The sequence below is a fragment of the Pleurodeles waltl genome, chromosome 4_1 (genome assembly GCF_031143425.1).
Source record: "Pleurodeles waltl isolate 20211129_DDA chromosome 4_1, aPleWal1.hap1.20221129, whole genome shotgun sequence".
NCBI classification, from domain to species: domain Eukaryota; kingdom Metazoa; phylum Chordata; class Amphibia; order Caudata; family Salamandridae; genus Pleurodeles; species Pleurodeles waltl.
The window spans coordinates 538,581,835-538,599,344 of NC_090442.1; the positions used below are offsets into that span (position 1 = coordinate 538,581,835).

The 17,510-nt window shown below is 40.5% G+C and overlaps 1 protein-coding gene across 1 annotated transcript in view; it reads right to left on the reverse strand.

Annotated features, from left to right (window-relative positions):
- The window catches only part of CFTR (CF transmembrane conductance regulator), a 1,002,572-nt gene that overhangs the window by 311,190 nt on the left and 673,872 nt on the right, over positions 1 to 17,510 (reverse strand). Inside the window, exon 12 of the mRNA XM_069228908.1 lies at positions 1,607 to 1,701. Coding sequence (XP_069085009.1) covers positions 1,607 to 1,701 — 95 coding nt within the window. The remainder of the gene's footprint in view (positions 1 to 1,606; positions 1,702 to 17,510) is intronic.

Consider the following 17,510-nt stretch of genomic DNA (forward strand, 5'->3'; position numbering starts at 1 on the left):
ACAACCCTGGCTTAGAAGACAACACCCTGCCTCTGAGACCAGGAAGGATAAAGTAGTGTTAACTACTGACCAGTTAGCACACATAGGCGATCTTGGAGAGGACAGGAATACCTGGCAGAACAAATACAGTCTTGTCAAATATCTTTTCAGATGGAGATGCCAATGAGGCCCTCTTCTTTTCATCCCCATTGCCCTCTTAGCCCTCCAGTCACAGTAGGAGAGAGAATCAGTTTGGATTATATCAAGTGAGTGGAGAGCTCAACAGAATAGAGGCTATGAAGAGAGGAATGGCTGGTGACAGAAGAGATCTACCATTTTGAAACAGGGGCCCTGAGTAAGAATACAGTTATGTGAAGAGGAAATTGTGCAAATGGAGGTGCCACATGACAAGAATGTTGACAAAACAGGGTAGGGACAATTCTCCAATCACTGACTAATGTAAAGGATAAATCTGGCACTTCATCACCACTTCTTCAGATTATTTCTGAACCTGGAAACACTACACTAGAAGAAGAAGACCCTGTTGGAAGAAAAAAAGCCTCTTGAGAACTAACTCTGGCAAGAGGAAAATTCACTCAAGGTCATAAAGTGTTTGCACCTTGGTCTTAGTAATTTGTTTGCCTGGTTCAGGTATACAAAAAATAGCAGGACTCCTGACTCCAAGAGGGACAAGCTTGCCGAGAGGACTCTACAGGAGACCTGGGTGCAGGAGGACCTGGTGCCTACAGCCTCCTTTGAATGGGACTTAGGGCCATATGTACGAAAGCTTTTTCCCATAGACACAGAACGGGTAAAATCCTTTCGTACATCTGGCCCTTAGTCATTTTTCATCTTAGGACAAGGTGCTGAGACTTCGTCAAGGAAACCACATCCAAGGTTTGTGCCAATCTGTGCTTTTTGCCAGGTGGCAAACAGGTTCAGCAGGACCTTGTGCTAAACGTGCCCAGCCTCATGGAGCTGTGATCTGCTACAACTGCCAGCCTTTGCATGCTGGAAGAGTTTTAGAACTAAAAAGGTGACTAAGCTAGCCAGGAAAACTTTGGATTGCGGCATGGGGGCTCAAAGAAATGTTAGCAGCTTCAAAATCAAGCTATGTCATGCTCTGAGCTCTTGGAACCAAAACCAGCAGTTTTAGGGGGGGAGCTCAACAGCAATCAGTTTTGACAATCTAGGTGTCTTTTTGCTCTTTAACATCTTTCTCTAGTTTTCTAAATTGGTAATTTTATTGTGTTGTGTTTAGTGCTTAAAATTGTTGCCAATGCTTGAACATAAACACACTTGTCTGGATATTGCCTCCTGCTTGTGCTGTAGCTACCAGAGGTTGAGCAGACATTCTCCCAGAACAGTGTTTTGACATACCCAGATTGTGCTCATTAAGTTAGTAAGGGTTAGCCCAATGGAATAGCACCATTTCTGTCAGATTTGTTGAATTGTTGCTTCCTCAGGTAACTCTCTGGGGTGGTGCCGTAAACCTGTTGCCTGAAGTATTAGGTTTGCTTAACCACCAACAACTTCTGTGTACTCATGTCCCAGTACCAACTACATTTTCATAATATCAAATAATTGTATTTATATTAATAACATCTGAAGAATTAAAGATAGTCACCTAGCCAATGAGATTCGCGCACGTTGACCTCCACTTAAAGTTATTCCACCTTCACCTAGAACAGTGTTGTCTTTCTCTGGAAACTTTGAAAGGTCCTGTTAAGGAAAGAGAAAGTAGGGGGAGATTAAGGGACATGCTATATATTTTGTGCACACATATGAAATCTGCATTTGCTATGCTGGTTGAAATACCTTCTGAGTCCATTTGGTTCTGCTGTGCTAATATTTTTGCAGTAGCATTCATTTGATGATGACAGTCTAAGTTGTTTTACATGTGTTATAAATCACTATTTCTTGAACATCTGTACAGCTGTACACTCACAAAATGTTGAGTATTGATTAGCTCCTAGCCTGTGGCTAACTACCCAAGAGATCCATGGCTAGAAGCAGAGGCAAGCATCTTTACAGTGGCATCCCTCATAGCTCTACACTTTGTTGGTATAAGATCTGCCTTTGAAGATCACAGAGTTCTAATAAAAAACTAGAGTGATAGCCAACTTATGAAGATGCCAAACTGGGAGACATGCTGCTTAATAAGACAGCTTTAGAACACTTCCCGTTTCTGTGCAGAAGACTAAAAAATACTTAAACGCTGGTTACCATCCCTGGTCATGCACATTCCAGAAATAAAGTCACCAAAGTAGGATCTCCAGTTGCGTGGATACTTTTTAATATTGCTAACAATCTGTGAAAATGTATACAATGGTATAAAACATGAATGTTTTTGCTGTATGATAAAACAGTTGTCTCATATTTCAGAAAATAATGAATGTAATAAGGTTGTGGTTGTAAGAGGTTAATTATATATCGTCCGCTCCCTTTGCTGGTCGATACATGCTAGACTTTAGGAAAGGGATAGTATGCAATGCATTCCTGTACCCATGCCTTTGCAATGTTCTCAAACCAGAAGCCTTTTTAGTGTACAACCAACAGTGAAGGTACAATATTTAATACTTACATGTGGGCAGCATTTGGGGCCAGATGCAGGAAACGATTTGCGAGTCAAATCGCATTTTCCTATGCAGAAATGCATATTGCGAGTCGGGACCGACTCGCAATATGCATTTCAGAATCGCAACTAGGAAGGGGTGTTCCCTTCCTATTTGCGATTCGGAGTGGTATGCAATACCATTTGCGACCGCATATGCGGTCGCAAATGGTGTCGCAGTTACCATCCACTTCAAGTGGATGGTAACCCACTCGCAAATTGGAAGGGGTCCCCATGGGACCCCTTCCACTTTGTGAATGGACCCAAAACAATTTTTTCAGGGCAGGTAGTGGTCCAAGGGACCACTGCCTGCCGTGAAAAAATACCGAAACTAAAGGTTTCGGTTTTTTTTTTAAGTGCAGCTCGTTTTCCTTTAAGGAAAACGGTCTACACTTTAAAAAAAAAAAACTGCTTTATTTAAAAGCAGTCACGAACATGGAGGTCTGCTGACTACAGCAGGCCTCCATGTTTGCGAGTGCCCATAGTCGGTATGGGGCCGCAATTTGCGACCCACCTCATTAATATTAATGAGGTGGGTCTCTGCGACCCCATACCGACTCGCAGACGGTGTCTGAGACACCGTTCTGCATTGGAAATTGCGACTTGCAATTTGCGAGTCGCTCCGACTCGCAAATTGCAAGTCGCAATTTCCAAGTTTGCTACATCTGGCCCTTGGTGTGCTGTGCAAAGCATTACCACAGCATGCACTAAAATATAATTTAAGGCATTACATATATTGCTTCAATTTACAGGATTCATAAAAGCAAGCAAATGGGTGAAGGCCTGTTATTTTGACTCACAAGCTAATAGCATTATTATTGCCGGAGCATTTATGTTGAGCATCCAATGCTAGCTTTATTTATTCTGTGTCCGAAATGTAATAGAAAGTGTGAGACCAAGAGCACTGCTTAGTTTAAATTATGATATAGTTTATTTATTTTATATATTGTCATTTATAAGTCATAGATATCCATACACATTTTGTTTTAGACAATAAAAAAATAACAATACGTATTTAAATGCATGATAAATGCTGTGCATTTTACTGAATAAAAATGTTTTTAAAGTAAGTTGATTTGCTTGTTTAAAAATTCTGCTCCCACTTGTTAGAATGATTGACTAAATATTATTTTTGTCAAACAAACTATTATTATTTTAAAATCAAGGATTCATTAATCAACATAGAAGATGGATATTATGAACCAACATATTTGGAAAAGAAAAAGTGTGGGGACCTCTCTCTCATTAAATATGCACACATCTATTGTGCCATAAATGATTAAAATCATATTTCCCCCCTTAATATTTTGAAGCAGTTGGTTTAATTTCTGCATTAACTGTGTAGTCGAAACGTAATTTTGCTGCAGCTTTCTGCAAAGAAAATACTTTACATTCAATAGCATTTAGTCCAAAAACACAGCGTTCAGCTGCGCATCACTTATGCTAAGAGCATGATAGCAGTGCAGTTCTAGGGCCTCCTGTCTCTCCATAGCAAAAGCTACTTCTGATTGATGAAAATTGTACCAAGGTACTCATAGTGATAACATCAGAGCCAATCGAAATAGTGAACACAGCTTTCCTGTTTCACCAGTAGTGACTACCCTGATATACATAACCAACTGAATGATTCCAAAATATATCCAGAATAGTCACTCATGTAATATCATGAAGGTATACACATATAGGTAAGTAGATTTACTATTCTAAACTCAACATTTACGTACCTATATAACTACACGATACATTGAAGTGGAGTTAGGAATGCAAATAAAACAATACTAATCTATTTTTCTTACATGCTTGATATTGTAGTAGTCTATATTCTGGATACAATATCTTGGATGGACAATATTTCAAATTTAAACCTGAAGTAGAAGACCAACTACTTTTACACTTGAGATGCAGTTACTACCAGCAATGTCAGGAAATGCTTTATCGGAATAAAATACCTTCATGTGATTAATGAAATCATACCTGTAGTAGCAAATGCCCACTGCCACAAAGTATAAGCTAAAAGATATACGTTTCTCCAACTCTATATAAACTATCATTCAAAAAGCACACTAAATTTGCTTTGAATTTTCAAACATTTTGATCCAGATTCACAAGGATTTCCATCAGTTTTGTGTTACTTTTTTTCATGAGGACCGAATGCAAACTCTAGGTTGGTATTTATAGACCTACCACAAATATTGATTTGGGCTATCTTGTGTTACTTTGTGTCAAGGGGGCGTTCCATGGGTGGTTCATAAGCATTCCTGTGCATCCACCCATAGATATTGACGCAAATCTATATCTACAAAGAATTGTACACATGGTTTTGCGCCAAACTTCTAAGCCTCCCTGAGTCTAGCATTTAGAAAATAAATGTTTCTTCTTTGTGTGCATTCTGCAGCCAAACTATTAAGTCATCTTAAAGTATAGTTTTTGTGGAGGAATGGGCCCCTTCCTGTACAAAAACAATGCTGACCACAACACAGGCTCCCTTGCACTATGACACAAGGGTACCTGCACTGGTAGAGAGCAGAACTGTGGCTCTTCTTTGTAGATATGGTGCAGCTCTGCTCTCTCTTGTTCATGCAGCATAGTACCTACCACTTTGCTTGCTGTACTGTGTTGTGTAAACTCCTTGTAAATCTGGGCCTTTGTTTTCAAACTCCAGCATATGAGTATATCAACACTTATGTTTTTCTCCCAAATATGCACTATTCATTTTGGATTAACATATTCAAAGAAAATGTTATTTTTATCCAAAAAATAAATTTTGCCTAAAAAATCAGACTTCATGGATGATGTCCATAGTACAAATGTAGCACATAGACAGATTCTGCCCTGCTGGCCCTGGTTTTACCACCATATGCCAGAGATGTCCACCATAATGCCAAGGAAATCTACATTATGTTGGGGCTACAATTGTTTCTTTGCTTCCCATCATGATGCGAATAACCCCCATATCAGGTCAGCGATGAACATTTATAATCCAAGGATGGCCTTAATTTCATGATAGATGCCCACAGTTGAGCCAAGCACACTAAAAATATGGCAAGAATAGCTGAAATAATTAGTCCAACGATGCCCAGCATATGTCAAGATTTGGCATTGTTATGCCAGTCCCAATATTATGTTAGAAACAGGCAAAAACTGTATCAGAAATGAACTTGCCATCCTATTGACATCAGATTAATTTAATGTTTTCTGATACAATGACGGCTTCCATAAAAAATGTCTTCAAAGGAGGGACACACCACCATATGCATACACGGAACATACATAAATGCAAACATATGTACACTCATAAATAGAGGGACATATAAACATTTAAACAATTACAAATATATACATGCACACACTGCTTCCACCATCTGATGCAAACAAGACCATTATCTGTCCCTACTCTAAAGCCAGCCTTTGCTCTCCTTGGTTAAGGGGTTGCTAATGTATGGTTCTCACAGACATTCACTCTTCCACTCTGTCTCTGGCAGTCCCACACACTAATGACTTCACTCTGGCTTTTGCTGGGACTGCTTTTCTGGCCTCATTTTCACTGACTGTCTGTGGCTAGCAGAGTGGGGCTTGCACAGTGATCTCTCTTTGGGTGGTTTTGCTTAACTGAGAGTGAAGGCAGACAGCCATGTTGCAGGTACTAAACGCCGTTACAGTGTTTCTCATGCATAAGTGTGTTCCCCTGCTATTGGTTTGGATGGAGGTTACTCCAAAGTGATGTGTAGGTCTGCTAGATGCTCTGAACTACACACCTGTCTGGGATGCACTGCAAGGGGCTACTTCCATTGGCAGTCGTGAGTATCCGAGCTACCTATTGAAGACCCCTGGTCTTGTTAGTCGTTATAACTCTGTGTTGAAGTTACAAACGAGCACTGGGAGTCAAGTGACAGACTGGTGCTGCTGTTGACATATAATTCCCTCAGCATGTCAGGCTCTTTTCTGACATGAATGAAGAAACTATTTCTGATTGTACTGAAACTGTTTCCACAAATTACATTAAGATGAGAAGAGAAATTCATTTCAAGGATGATCAATAAAATGCAAGCCCAGGATTATGGCTTTTCACATAGTACAATCACTTAATTGTGATTTATACTGTGAATATAATCTGGTAACACCATTTTTAAGCTTTGTCTTGTACCCCTCAAAACTGGGTCTCACTTCAATGCATTTCAATAAAAAAAAAGTAGCAGAGCATTATCACCATAAGCAATGCAGCAGGTATGCACCATGTAACCTTCATTGTGTATATTGCAGTGAAAACAACTTGATCTAACAAATAACACCCTAATGTATTAAGAACATTATTGACAATAGCAATATTATTAAAAGAAGAAGGCACTTTCTGGTACCTACTGACCAGGGTGCAGAAGGGCCCTTAGCTTTGCTCTAGGTCCTCTAACTACACCACAGTGCGTGCATGTCTGAGATTGCCACCCTCTCAGATAATACTGCTTAATTACATGCTAGCATTTTAAGGGGTATATTTACTAATCTTTTATGCAATGCAGGAAAGCAAGCAAAATTGCTGTGGTGAATTGCATGAAAGGGGTAGAGTGGAAATGTTCAATATTTACAAGGATATGGAGCGTTACTGCTGTCTCCTTGTGTTGGCACATTGTGTGCTTTCTAGTGCCAACGCACATCCTCTTACACATTAGTGCAGGGTGTCTGTGCTACAGGTAGGATTGTTTTGTGCAGTGAGGGATACCTTCCTGTCCAAAAACAATCTTTAGAGGCATGATCCTCTTTCTATGAATGCTCAAATGTGATGTAGAAAACATTATATTTTGCGGCAGAAAATTCAACAGCGTACCAAGTATACAAAATAATGCATAGTCTGCTAATTCTTAAAAAAGATGTTAGTTTCTCCCGTTTAGTGACCAACAATTTCCTGTAGTATAGAATAGCTGGTCGAATCACATGCACTACTTCAGTGAAGATAATGCAGGACAAGCAAGAGTGCAAACTCTATATAATTGATGTGTTTGCTTTTAGTGTTTGACGTGAGTAGCACAATCTTATTGAATAGCTCAAATCTATGTGAGTGCCCCTAAGGGTTCTCATGAAAATATGTAAGATTAGAAAATAATCTGAATAACTTTTCTTTTACAAACCAATACTGAAGACAGCCTCCAAAAGGATATCCTATTGGACATTCTCAGAAGAAGCAATGATCTCTACATAGAACACCAAACCATCCCCATAGACTACCTCTAAGTGTAAAGATCTTCAAAGATCTCTTTTACCATTCTGTTAAAACTGAAATAAATGTCACTGTTCCTGAATGCCTTAAAGGTATCCTTGTCAAATCTCTCCCAACAAGAGTTTAGAATTTTTACACTGACAACTATCGTCCTATCACTGACTTTTCTTTTCAAGCTAAGCTCATTGAGAGTCATGGTATCTCAAGTAAATAAAAAATGCATAGCCAATTCTTCTGGCCAATGACAGTGGGCTGTTGTGGCACACTGCTGCCCCAAGCCCATTCCCATGTCCCATCCAAAGCATCATAAATTAATGAATCAATATTCAACTGACAATGCAGATTGGCAGGTTCTTCACAATGCATGCAGCTTTGTGGCTCACCGCCTTCACCTTCCCACACAGATACCCAAAACCAAATATATCAGTAAGACAAGGTTATATAATATCCAGTATTAAACATGGTATGGGTACCCTAACTGCCATGGCACTAGAAGAAGCTGAATAGATTGATTGGAACAGGAAACAAAGGCCCCACTCCTCCCAGAATACTAATTCGGTGCCTTGAGGGTACCAAAACAGGAATATTCAACCAAATCAGGCATGTGGAAAAGGCCAAGTGGTGCTCAGCCCAGAAGAGGGCTTCCACAGTCATTCAGTGCTGAACACCAGTAAAAGCTGCTGCAACCTTCTGTAAGTATCCACTTGTGCACTGCTGTCTCCATACCAACTCCATTGCACCAAAAAAGCTCTGGGGAATTGGTGTACATTACCTCTGGCAATGGCTGCAGATGGTTTACTTTTTCCCTTGTGTCCTTGTTTGTAGCTAATGTGCACTGTCTCAGCATGCTAAGTACCAAATGGCTGTCCTGTCTCCAGACCTGAAATGTGAAAGACATATCCAACATCTGACAAGGCTGAGCCATTTCCAATAGAGTGTACACTGTTCTTTGGAGTTATTTAAACTATAAATCAAATTTCCAGAATGAATGAAAATGGCTGATATAACGCTTCCTCTGTGTACTATTTTAAATGTTGTTTTATTTACTTATTTAAAATAAACACAATATATATTCCACATATACAATCATGGTTTTGTTGGAGCTGTTCAATTGAGATTTAGATATGGACACTGTACCAAATCGGTTATCCTCCTGGTGATTAATGACATCCTATGACATTCAGATGAAAAGCTCCTCAACCTACTTATTCTCTTGGATTTAACTGTGGTCTTTCACATGTTTGACCATCAAATACCCTTACCTACCCTCTACAAAAGAATCAGCATAGAAGGCACTGTTCTGAATTATTAAAAGTATACCTTTTTTACCTCACACAGCTAGTAAAATGTGGAAAGTAACTAGTTGTCCATACGTCTATAGTTTCTTAATGCAGCATTCTGGCCCCTATCCTTTTCAGTGTTTGTTGAATCCTTGGAGAGTTACCCACTGATCTCAAAAAGTTCTTCCATCAATATTCTGAAACTTACAACGGTGGGTGGCCCTCTTTGAGGTGCTTAAAAGAGTTAAAAAGTTAAAGATATTGCACTGCTGGGCTTTGGAGGTCTGCAAGCCAATATTGGTGGACTATCCATGGGCCAAAATTCAAGAAATATTCTAACCTGAAAGAGCAAAGTAGTGTTTTCTCCTGTCATCCATTTTTGATCTGAGAATGATAAGCTGGGCCTACAGACCTGAAGCTTTCTGACTGGCTGGCTGCAACAGAGAAAATTGTTTTGAGACCACTGTTACAAGACTCAAATACTCAGTCACCAAGTCCTGAAACTATATACAAATGTCATAAAGTGGAAGGGAAGCACCCCGGCACCTTGCTATTTGAGGAGGACAAACAGGACCCTTATTTGGTCAAATTCTTTTAAAAGAGTGAATATTGTCATAAAGTTGACTGACCCGAGGCAGGGTGTGTAAACCTGAATGTACTCCAAAGATCTGCACCTTAGCTGAGGTTACCCAAACCCACAAAGTTTTATGGGCCCTACTTGGACCTCCTATCAGTTTCCTGGACCCAGTACTGGGACTAGAGGTCGATGAGGTTTCCCAACAAAGACCCAGATGATCATATGGATTTGCAAACCCAAACTGGGGCCCGCAAACCCCCCAAAAAACCCAAAGGAAGAAATAAGGAGATCAACCTCTAGTAGGCCTCCCAAAGGCAGTTCACAGCGGGTGTTGGCAGCAAGTACTGTGAGTTGGGCGCAGGTTTCAGCCAAGGGCTGTGCATAATGGAGCTTGACTACCTGCAGAGGGTTTTGACCAACCCCTGCTGCACATGGCCAAGGCTTTGTGAGGTTGCTAGGGCACCTTTATGGAAGTTGAATCTAGTACATGAGCAAACACTCCAGAAATTCACTGAAAAAAAACCAAGGTTAAAGTGAAGTTATGACTAGCTATCGTTATAACACCTTAATGTATATTTAAAATAAATCAGAAATTTACTTACACACACAACTAAAGTACAGTTACAGATGTTAAATTAAACAAAAAAATGAAATTTCAAAGTTATTTTTAGCCCTGCATTCCACAATTTGCACAGCAGCTATGCAAACCATAACCTGGACACCACATAATAATGCTTATGACCTCACAATATTTATACCAACACTAACATTACCTAAAGTACAATATAATTAAATAACAACAAAGACTCAAACCAATAAATAATTAATACCTTCAGAGTCATCTTTCTTAGTGTTAAGGGTAATGTGATATTGTAAAAAACTGGGTTATTAGTTGAGGGAGGTGTAAACTCTCAAGCAGCAGCAACCACAGGGTGAACCACAAAAGTCACTAAATTAACCTGTGCTTAACCCTCTAGTAGCTTGGTGCAAAAGCAGTCAGTCATCAATTGAGACCCTGTCGCCTTTGAGTGCAATGAAGATTTTTACCTTTGGACTTTTTGAAGGTGGAAAATCTCCACTGGGACAAAGAGCAACCTTTTAGCCGAAAAGTGCTCCACAAGGCTGGATACCATCACTCAGAGGTACCGTTGAACAGGATTCGCTGCTGCGGAGAAGAACGTAGTGGAAACTACAGCAAAGTCAGGCTGACCGGCAATGCACCTTGGGGGGGATCAGCTAGCAGGTAGGTCTTGGTTTTCTGTTGGGCCTTTTACCTCCTTTGGTGAAAAGGTCCCAACCTTTAGGGTTAGCCAGTAGCAGCACCTCTAACACCACCTCCAAGCATCCAGGATCTGGAAGGGAACACTTGGGAGGTTAGGACCACAGCAGAGACTAAGGGCATGGTTCAAGGCTCACACAGGAGACCAGTCAACTAGGCCTTGGAGTGACTCTGGGGAGCAAAGCAGGTCTCAGGTACCAGGGCAGTCCACTAGTAGCAGCAGGGTAGTACTGTGGGGAAGAAGTCAGGCCTCAAGCTGCACAGCAGTTCTCTGGGGGTATTGGGAGCCCTTCTGAAGTCTTCCACAGATCCTGGACTGTAATGAAGAAGTGTTCTGAGGGTATAATATGTATACCCGGTACCAGCTTTTGAAGTGGAAAAATCTGCTAGGCTACCCCCACATCGGATTCTGGAAAGTTATTTGCTTCCTCTGCCAAGGCTCCAAGATGTCTGGAGTGACCAACGGCTAGAGTCAGATTACTTTGTGTGTGTGTGTGCTTTGAAGTGTAAGTGGGACAGGAAACATCTCCACTGCCAACCATCCTGGCAGGATGGCCTATCCTGCCAACACCTACTCCACTTTTGTCTCACTGTCTGGAGGGAATATACAAAGCCCAACAGCTTTTCATAGTTATGTGCCCCAGGACACCAGTAGCAGACACCAAATGAGTAGGACGAGAAAATGGCAACTTTCTAAAAGTATAATTTTCCGAATTTTGTCTTAACAACCGACTTTATCATAAAAAAAAAAGGTAAATTACAAATTATTTCAGTCCAAACTTGACATGTCCACCTGTTCCGAAACAAACATTAGTACTTATTTAATGTAATAGGGTAACTTAATATTAGCCTATGGCAGAGGTAGTCCTTACAGTAGTGAAAAGCAAGTTTAGGAGTTTTTTTAACTACCAGGACATGTAAAACTTGGAAACATGTTGTACTTTTCACTACAATGCTCCATGTCCTATGGGCTGTTTATATCCTATCTTAGGGATGAATTACATGTAATAAAAAGGAAGAGTTAGGCTTGGCAAAGGGTTTAATTTGCCAGGTTGAATTGGCAGTTTAAACGTGCATTACAGTCTGCAATGGAAGGCCTGCAACATGTTTTAAAGAGCTGCTGTAGTGGGTGTCAAAATATCTGCTGCAGGCCTACTAGTAGCATTTAATTTACTGGCCCTGGGTACATAACCATATAATAGGGAGGTATAAGTAAGTTAAATGTGCCAATCAGGTGTAAGCCAATTTTACCATGTGTTATGGTGAGAGCAGAAGCACTAAAGCACTGGTTAGCAGTGATTAAGTGCACAGATTCCTGATGCCAACAAAAACGAGTTTTAGAAAACAGGTGGGGTGAAGGCAAAACATTTGGGGGAAGATCGCACCAAGATGTCAGGTCTGGCAGATATGTAATCTCATCTGTAGATTATTTAGCACACGTTTGATGGTATATGTCACATCAATGGTGATTTGAAAGTTATGGTTTGTAAAAGAAATTAACATATGAGAGAGACTGTTATGCACTCTATATGGGCAATGTAATGGATGTTTGTGATGTAGGTGCTGCTGGAGTCATGGGGCCTGCAAGAGTACCATGGTACAGGTGGCCTGAACATTTTTCAAATCATTAAATTGGTTAGGCTAATAATAAGGAATCTGAATTTGAAGGGGCATGGTTAGTGCATCCCTTACTGATTCCTTATGGTATGTATTAATGTTCTGTGACTGCAATCTGGTAGTAAAACATTCATATTTTACCCCTAACCCGAAAGAGTTGATAAACCATTCACAAACAGGAAGGAGTCCCTTTTTGAATGTTGACAAAAAACATTGTTTAGGAGTTGGCAGTGGTCCACAGGATCACTTCGAACCCCTAAAAAAACGTTTGTGTAGCTTTAATTTTTTTTAAAACACACCCCGTTTTCCTTTAAGGAAATAGGCTGCTTTAAAAAAAAGACTGCTTTCTTTAAAAGTAATCACAGACATGGTGGTCAACTGACCACAGCAGGCTACTTACAATACATGTGATTGTGGCTAATCATAGTGGTTTGCTATGCCTGGTCTGAAATGTTGTGACAGTGTGGACAATTATTCTCTTTTTATTTTCCCCACAGTTAGTTTTAAAAGCATCCGCTTCCTGAGACTGACCTTCCTGCAAGAAGTGGACAGTTCCCAACTTGAAACTGTTGCCACTTTTGCTGGAATAGCCTGGATGTTACAACTCTACCAAGAAATTCCTCACTCCCAAACACTCTGGCTTTGTTTTCATACTCTTGGAATTAGTGTCCCACAACACCAGAAATGCTCAAGCCTCCAAAAGGAGGCATACATTTTTGATGTATCCATTCACTGCACCAGTCAGAAATTCCTTCCAAAAATTTCACATTTTTGCTTAATATGAATAAAGTACATTTACTTATTCAGCTTTTTAAGGAGTTTTCATTTTTATGCCCTTGCTCTACATCAATATTTTGTAAAAGTGTTTTAAAGTTTTAAGTTATATGTTATTTTTCTTTCCTATAATGATTGATTGATTGAAATTCCTTTCTTTCGATTATAAAAAATAATCATAAAAGTACAAGGCATTACAATTTACATAATTCATATAATGAACATTCAGACATGTTAAAAAATAAACCTTAAAACGTTAAAAAGAAACAAGGCCATTACCCAACCATGGGTTCTTAAATAAAATCATGTATTCTATCTACAGAACCATATAAATCTAAGGCCCAAAGTTCATAATGTTGTTCCAATGCAAGGCATTTTTAAAAAAGTTAGAAACTGCCACTGCAACCATGGGATCATTCAGCAGCTGTAAAAAAAGAAAGCAGGGTGATATTGGTAAAAATCCTTGGTTTTAAGAATAGGCAGAAGAAATCTTCCTCTAAGAGAATCACAAAAATTACAGAACAAGACCAAGTGTTTTAAGGTCTGGAGTGAAGCGTTGTCACATGGGCAAATTTTTATCGCAGATGGCTAATATTGGCCAGGCGGGAAGCATAGGTTGCAATGGATGGAACCTAGTCCGAACCTGGTGAGAAGGACTCTTTCCCATGGGTTTCTGACAAAGGAAAGATAGGGTTCTGGGCCAATAGTAGTATTTAAAATCATCAGGGCTTTGGCTGACTTACTACCCAAGGTCACGTTTTCTCCTCTTTCACTGAGCTGCGTTAATAGCAGTTCCTTCACGGTCCTTTTGTCAGCTCATTTCAACACTTCAGGATTAAAAAATAATTCTGGGTGTCCCACCGATATAGCTAAAGATCCAATATAGTTAAACCATGGGATGTTAAGGCCTAAGTCACAACGGAGGCAGTCCTCAATGACTTCCATGTTGAAAGATGCCATTTTCCCACTCCAGACAGATATCCACAACAACATAGGCACAATTTTTGCATGATCTTCCGCAAAGACCAGACCCAACTCCTCATGCATTTCCTATATTATTAATTGCATTTCTTTCTTTTAATTTCACCTCTCCAAAACATTTGAAAAGATATTTTGGCCTCTTTCTGCTACCAAAGGCTTAGGACATTGTTCCTTCTTTCTGATAGACATAGTTAGCCCGGTTTAGCAGGACTCACCATCTAAGTATGTGCCTACTCTCCACTGAGGGTGTGTCATATTGCTCACATCCATACATCACTGACCTAAGCAATTAATGCAATCAGGTCCACATGTACATCCATAAACATAGTGATCAATAATACTCATTCATGCACACATACGAAAAAAATACCCACCTCAATCATCCATACTCACAGACCCACAACATTGAGAGGCATGTATAGAACATTCATAAACAAACCAACAAAATAACCGGCTTAAGGGTCTGATTTAGAGTGCAGCAGAAAGGTCACTCCTTTTCAACAATGATGGAGTACCTTTTCAGCCAAACTGAATGTTCACCCGCTTAATTTATGGTCAGGCGGACCTTCAGTTTGTCAGTGGTGGACACTACTCTGTCTCTGCAGTTGACATATATCTCCAACAGCTCGATGGAGCAAGGTTTTGCTATTTGGCTGCCTGCCCTACTTAGAGTGGGTGAACAAATGGCAAGTCAAGTTTTTACTTTTGCTGATTGCCATTCAAAATGTTGCGGTAAGTGAAGATAAAAACGTTTCAACATCCAGCACTCCATGGGGAAGAGAAAAATCCTATGGTGAGGGGGTCATTGCTCATTTTAAATTTCAAAAACAAAATCCCGCTTTGGGATTTTCTTTTTGAGAATAAAAAAAGAAAAAATAAATTGAATCTGAGCCATGCAGAGCCGTACGGCACACTTTGAATGCATTGACAACGTACTGGCAATGGCAATGTACTGATAGGATTTGTCATGATGGCAGTCATTGCCAAGATAAGAGACATAATTGCTGGTGCAGTGGGCATCTCTAAATCTGGAATGTCAAGACAACAGAGTAAAATACTCTGTCACCATGACAGAGTGACCGCATTGTAAATCAAGACCAAGTATGTAAAAAGGGTGGATTGGAGGCTCCCTAATTCAAGCACCTACCTATTCATATTGTCTTAACCCTTTTTTGTCCCTCTCACCTTCACTTCGAGCATTTGAGAAAGTATAGTCAGGGCCTCTCCTCTGGGCATCTCTCAAAGAGATCTTTGGGCCAGGAACTTGACATCATGGACTGGTGCCTCAAACAGTTGTCCATTAACGACATTTATGCCAGGCATAAATGGTTACACACTCTCACTCAATTATATTTTTTCTTTCTAATCAGACCTGGTATATTTTAATTTTATATAATTTTGTTCAGAACTAAACTTGAAACGTGTTTTTCACACTTGTTTAGTGAGTGAGGGCTGGCAAAGCCTCTTTGTTTGACAGGCTCACAAAAGTACTGAAAGTCTATTCTGAGAAGCTAAAGGTAGCGGGCATGCAGAGAAAGAAAGCTGAAAACACCCAAACCTTGGACACCATTTCAGAGGTCACAACTGTGATCAGTGCCTTGCCCTTGTACCCCTGGCATGGCTCTTTCAACGAAACAAACCATAAAGGCTTTTGCGGCCTGAAATGGCAACTTCAGTCACAAAAAAGCAAAATTTTCAGTGCCCAAACCCAAAATGTACTGTCTTTTTGCAGCAGGCAGAACATGTGCTTGTTACAAAAATACAGCTCAGTCCTTGGTCTGCTATTGTTGGAGACTGTGCCAAGCCACAGTCTGTGACCTGGCAGAGTTTCCAACAGCACCACGACACGGAATAGGAGGGCGTCTGATGCCAGAGGGTGCAGATCTGAATTTGAAAACTCTGCTTTCTATGGTATCCAACAAGATTAATTTGAAAAGAAGGACAGGGCAGCAAGCAGTGAATGCGGTGGCTGAGGGGAGATTGCACAGGTGACTCAGCTGGTGAGGTGGAGGTGATTGGAGGGGAATATAGATCAGATGAGTGACCTGGGGGTGGGGGTTTCAGACAAATGAGTCACGGGCAGTGGAGGCACAGGAGAGGAGTCAAGTTGTTGAACAGGGGGAGTGGTTTTACTATCACCAGACAAAAGGCAGTGGGGAGGGAAAAAGCTGTGAAGGCAGGGAGGTAAGCTGGGTGCAGCTAAACTACCAAGGCCTTCATGAGCCCAATGACCACGGTTTTCTTTGTAGGCTCCTCGAATTGATGTGACACAGCACCAACATATCAGGGGCCTCCAAACCGCTGCACACGTTTCTCATTCATATCAAAGGTGGCAGGACAGGAGTGGGCAGGGCTTCTCAGTTGTGTAAAACATTGATTTGAAGAGACACAAGGTCCATTGTCCCTCCAAGCCATAGGCACAGTTAGCTTCTTAAGTACAGCTGATAGAAGTGAAAGCATGGGCACACATGAGATGAGAAGAATGACTTGCCACTTATCAGTGCACACTCAGAAGCTGAGCCAGAGAAAGATGAGGCATGGAATGGATTCAGAGCAGCTGGTAGGAATGACATACTGTACGTGGGTATGTAGCCATTCCGAAGCAAATGCAACTTTAGTAAATTACTTTTTTTCTTTCTTCGTTGACATAAATATTTTCCCTGTCAAGAAAAACCTCTTTGAATAGGCTCACAACAATTCTGAGGTGTTCTGCTCTCTTTCCCACCCTATAAAGTAATTTACACTTGCTCTTTGCAGGAGTACATTTCTGTCATTTTTCTTGGTGAGTTTCGGTAGGATAGATGCTTGAGCAAAAAAATATAGGCATGCTATCAACAAGCAATACACAGCCATTATTTGGTAGTTGTCTCCCTAAGGTTGTGATATTATTTTCCTAAAAATCCACTGTTTCACACAAACTCTCTTGCAAAGTTTTGAACAAAAAAGCAGTAAAGCATGTCTATTAGGAGAAGCTGATACAGTGGCCCCCCTTTATAGTCCCTATGCCTTACATCTCTCGTTGGCCACAGCTCAAGCCCCACAACTCACAACATACCCTACTCTCTAAGCTCCCCTATCCCTCCCTGGCAAAGTTCTATTGCCTGTCACCACCCTCGCCTCCATTATCCTTAGAGCTCAAATGTTCTTGCCCCAGCAACCTACTTCTTTTCCTGCTGTACCTTATATAGCTATTTCTGGCG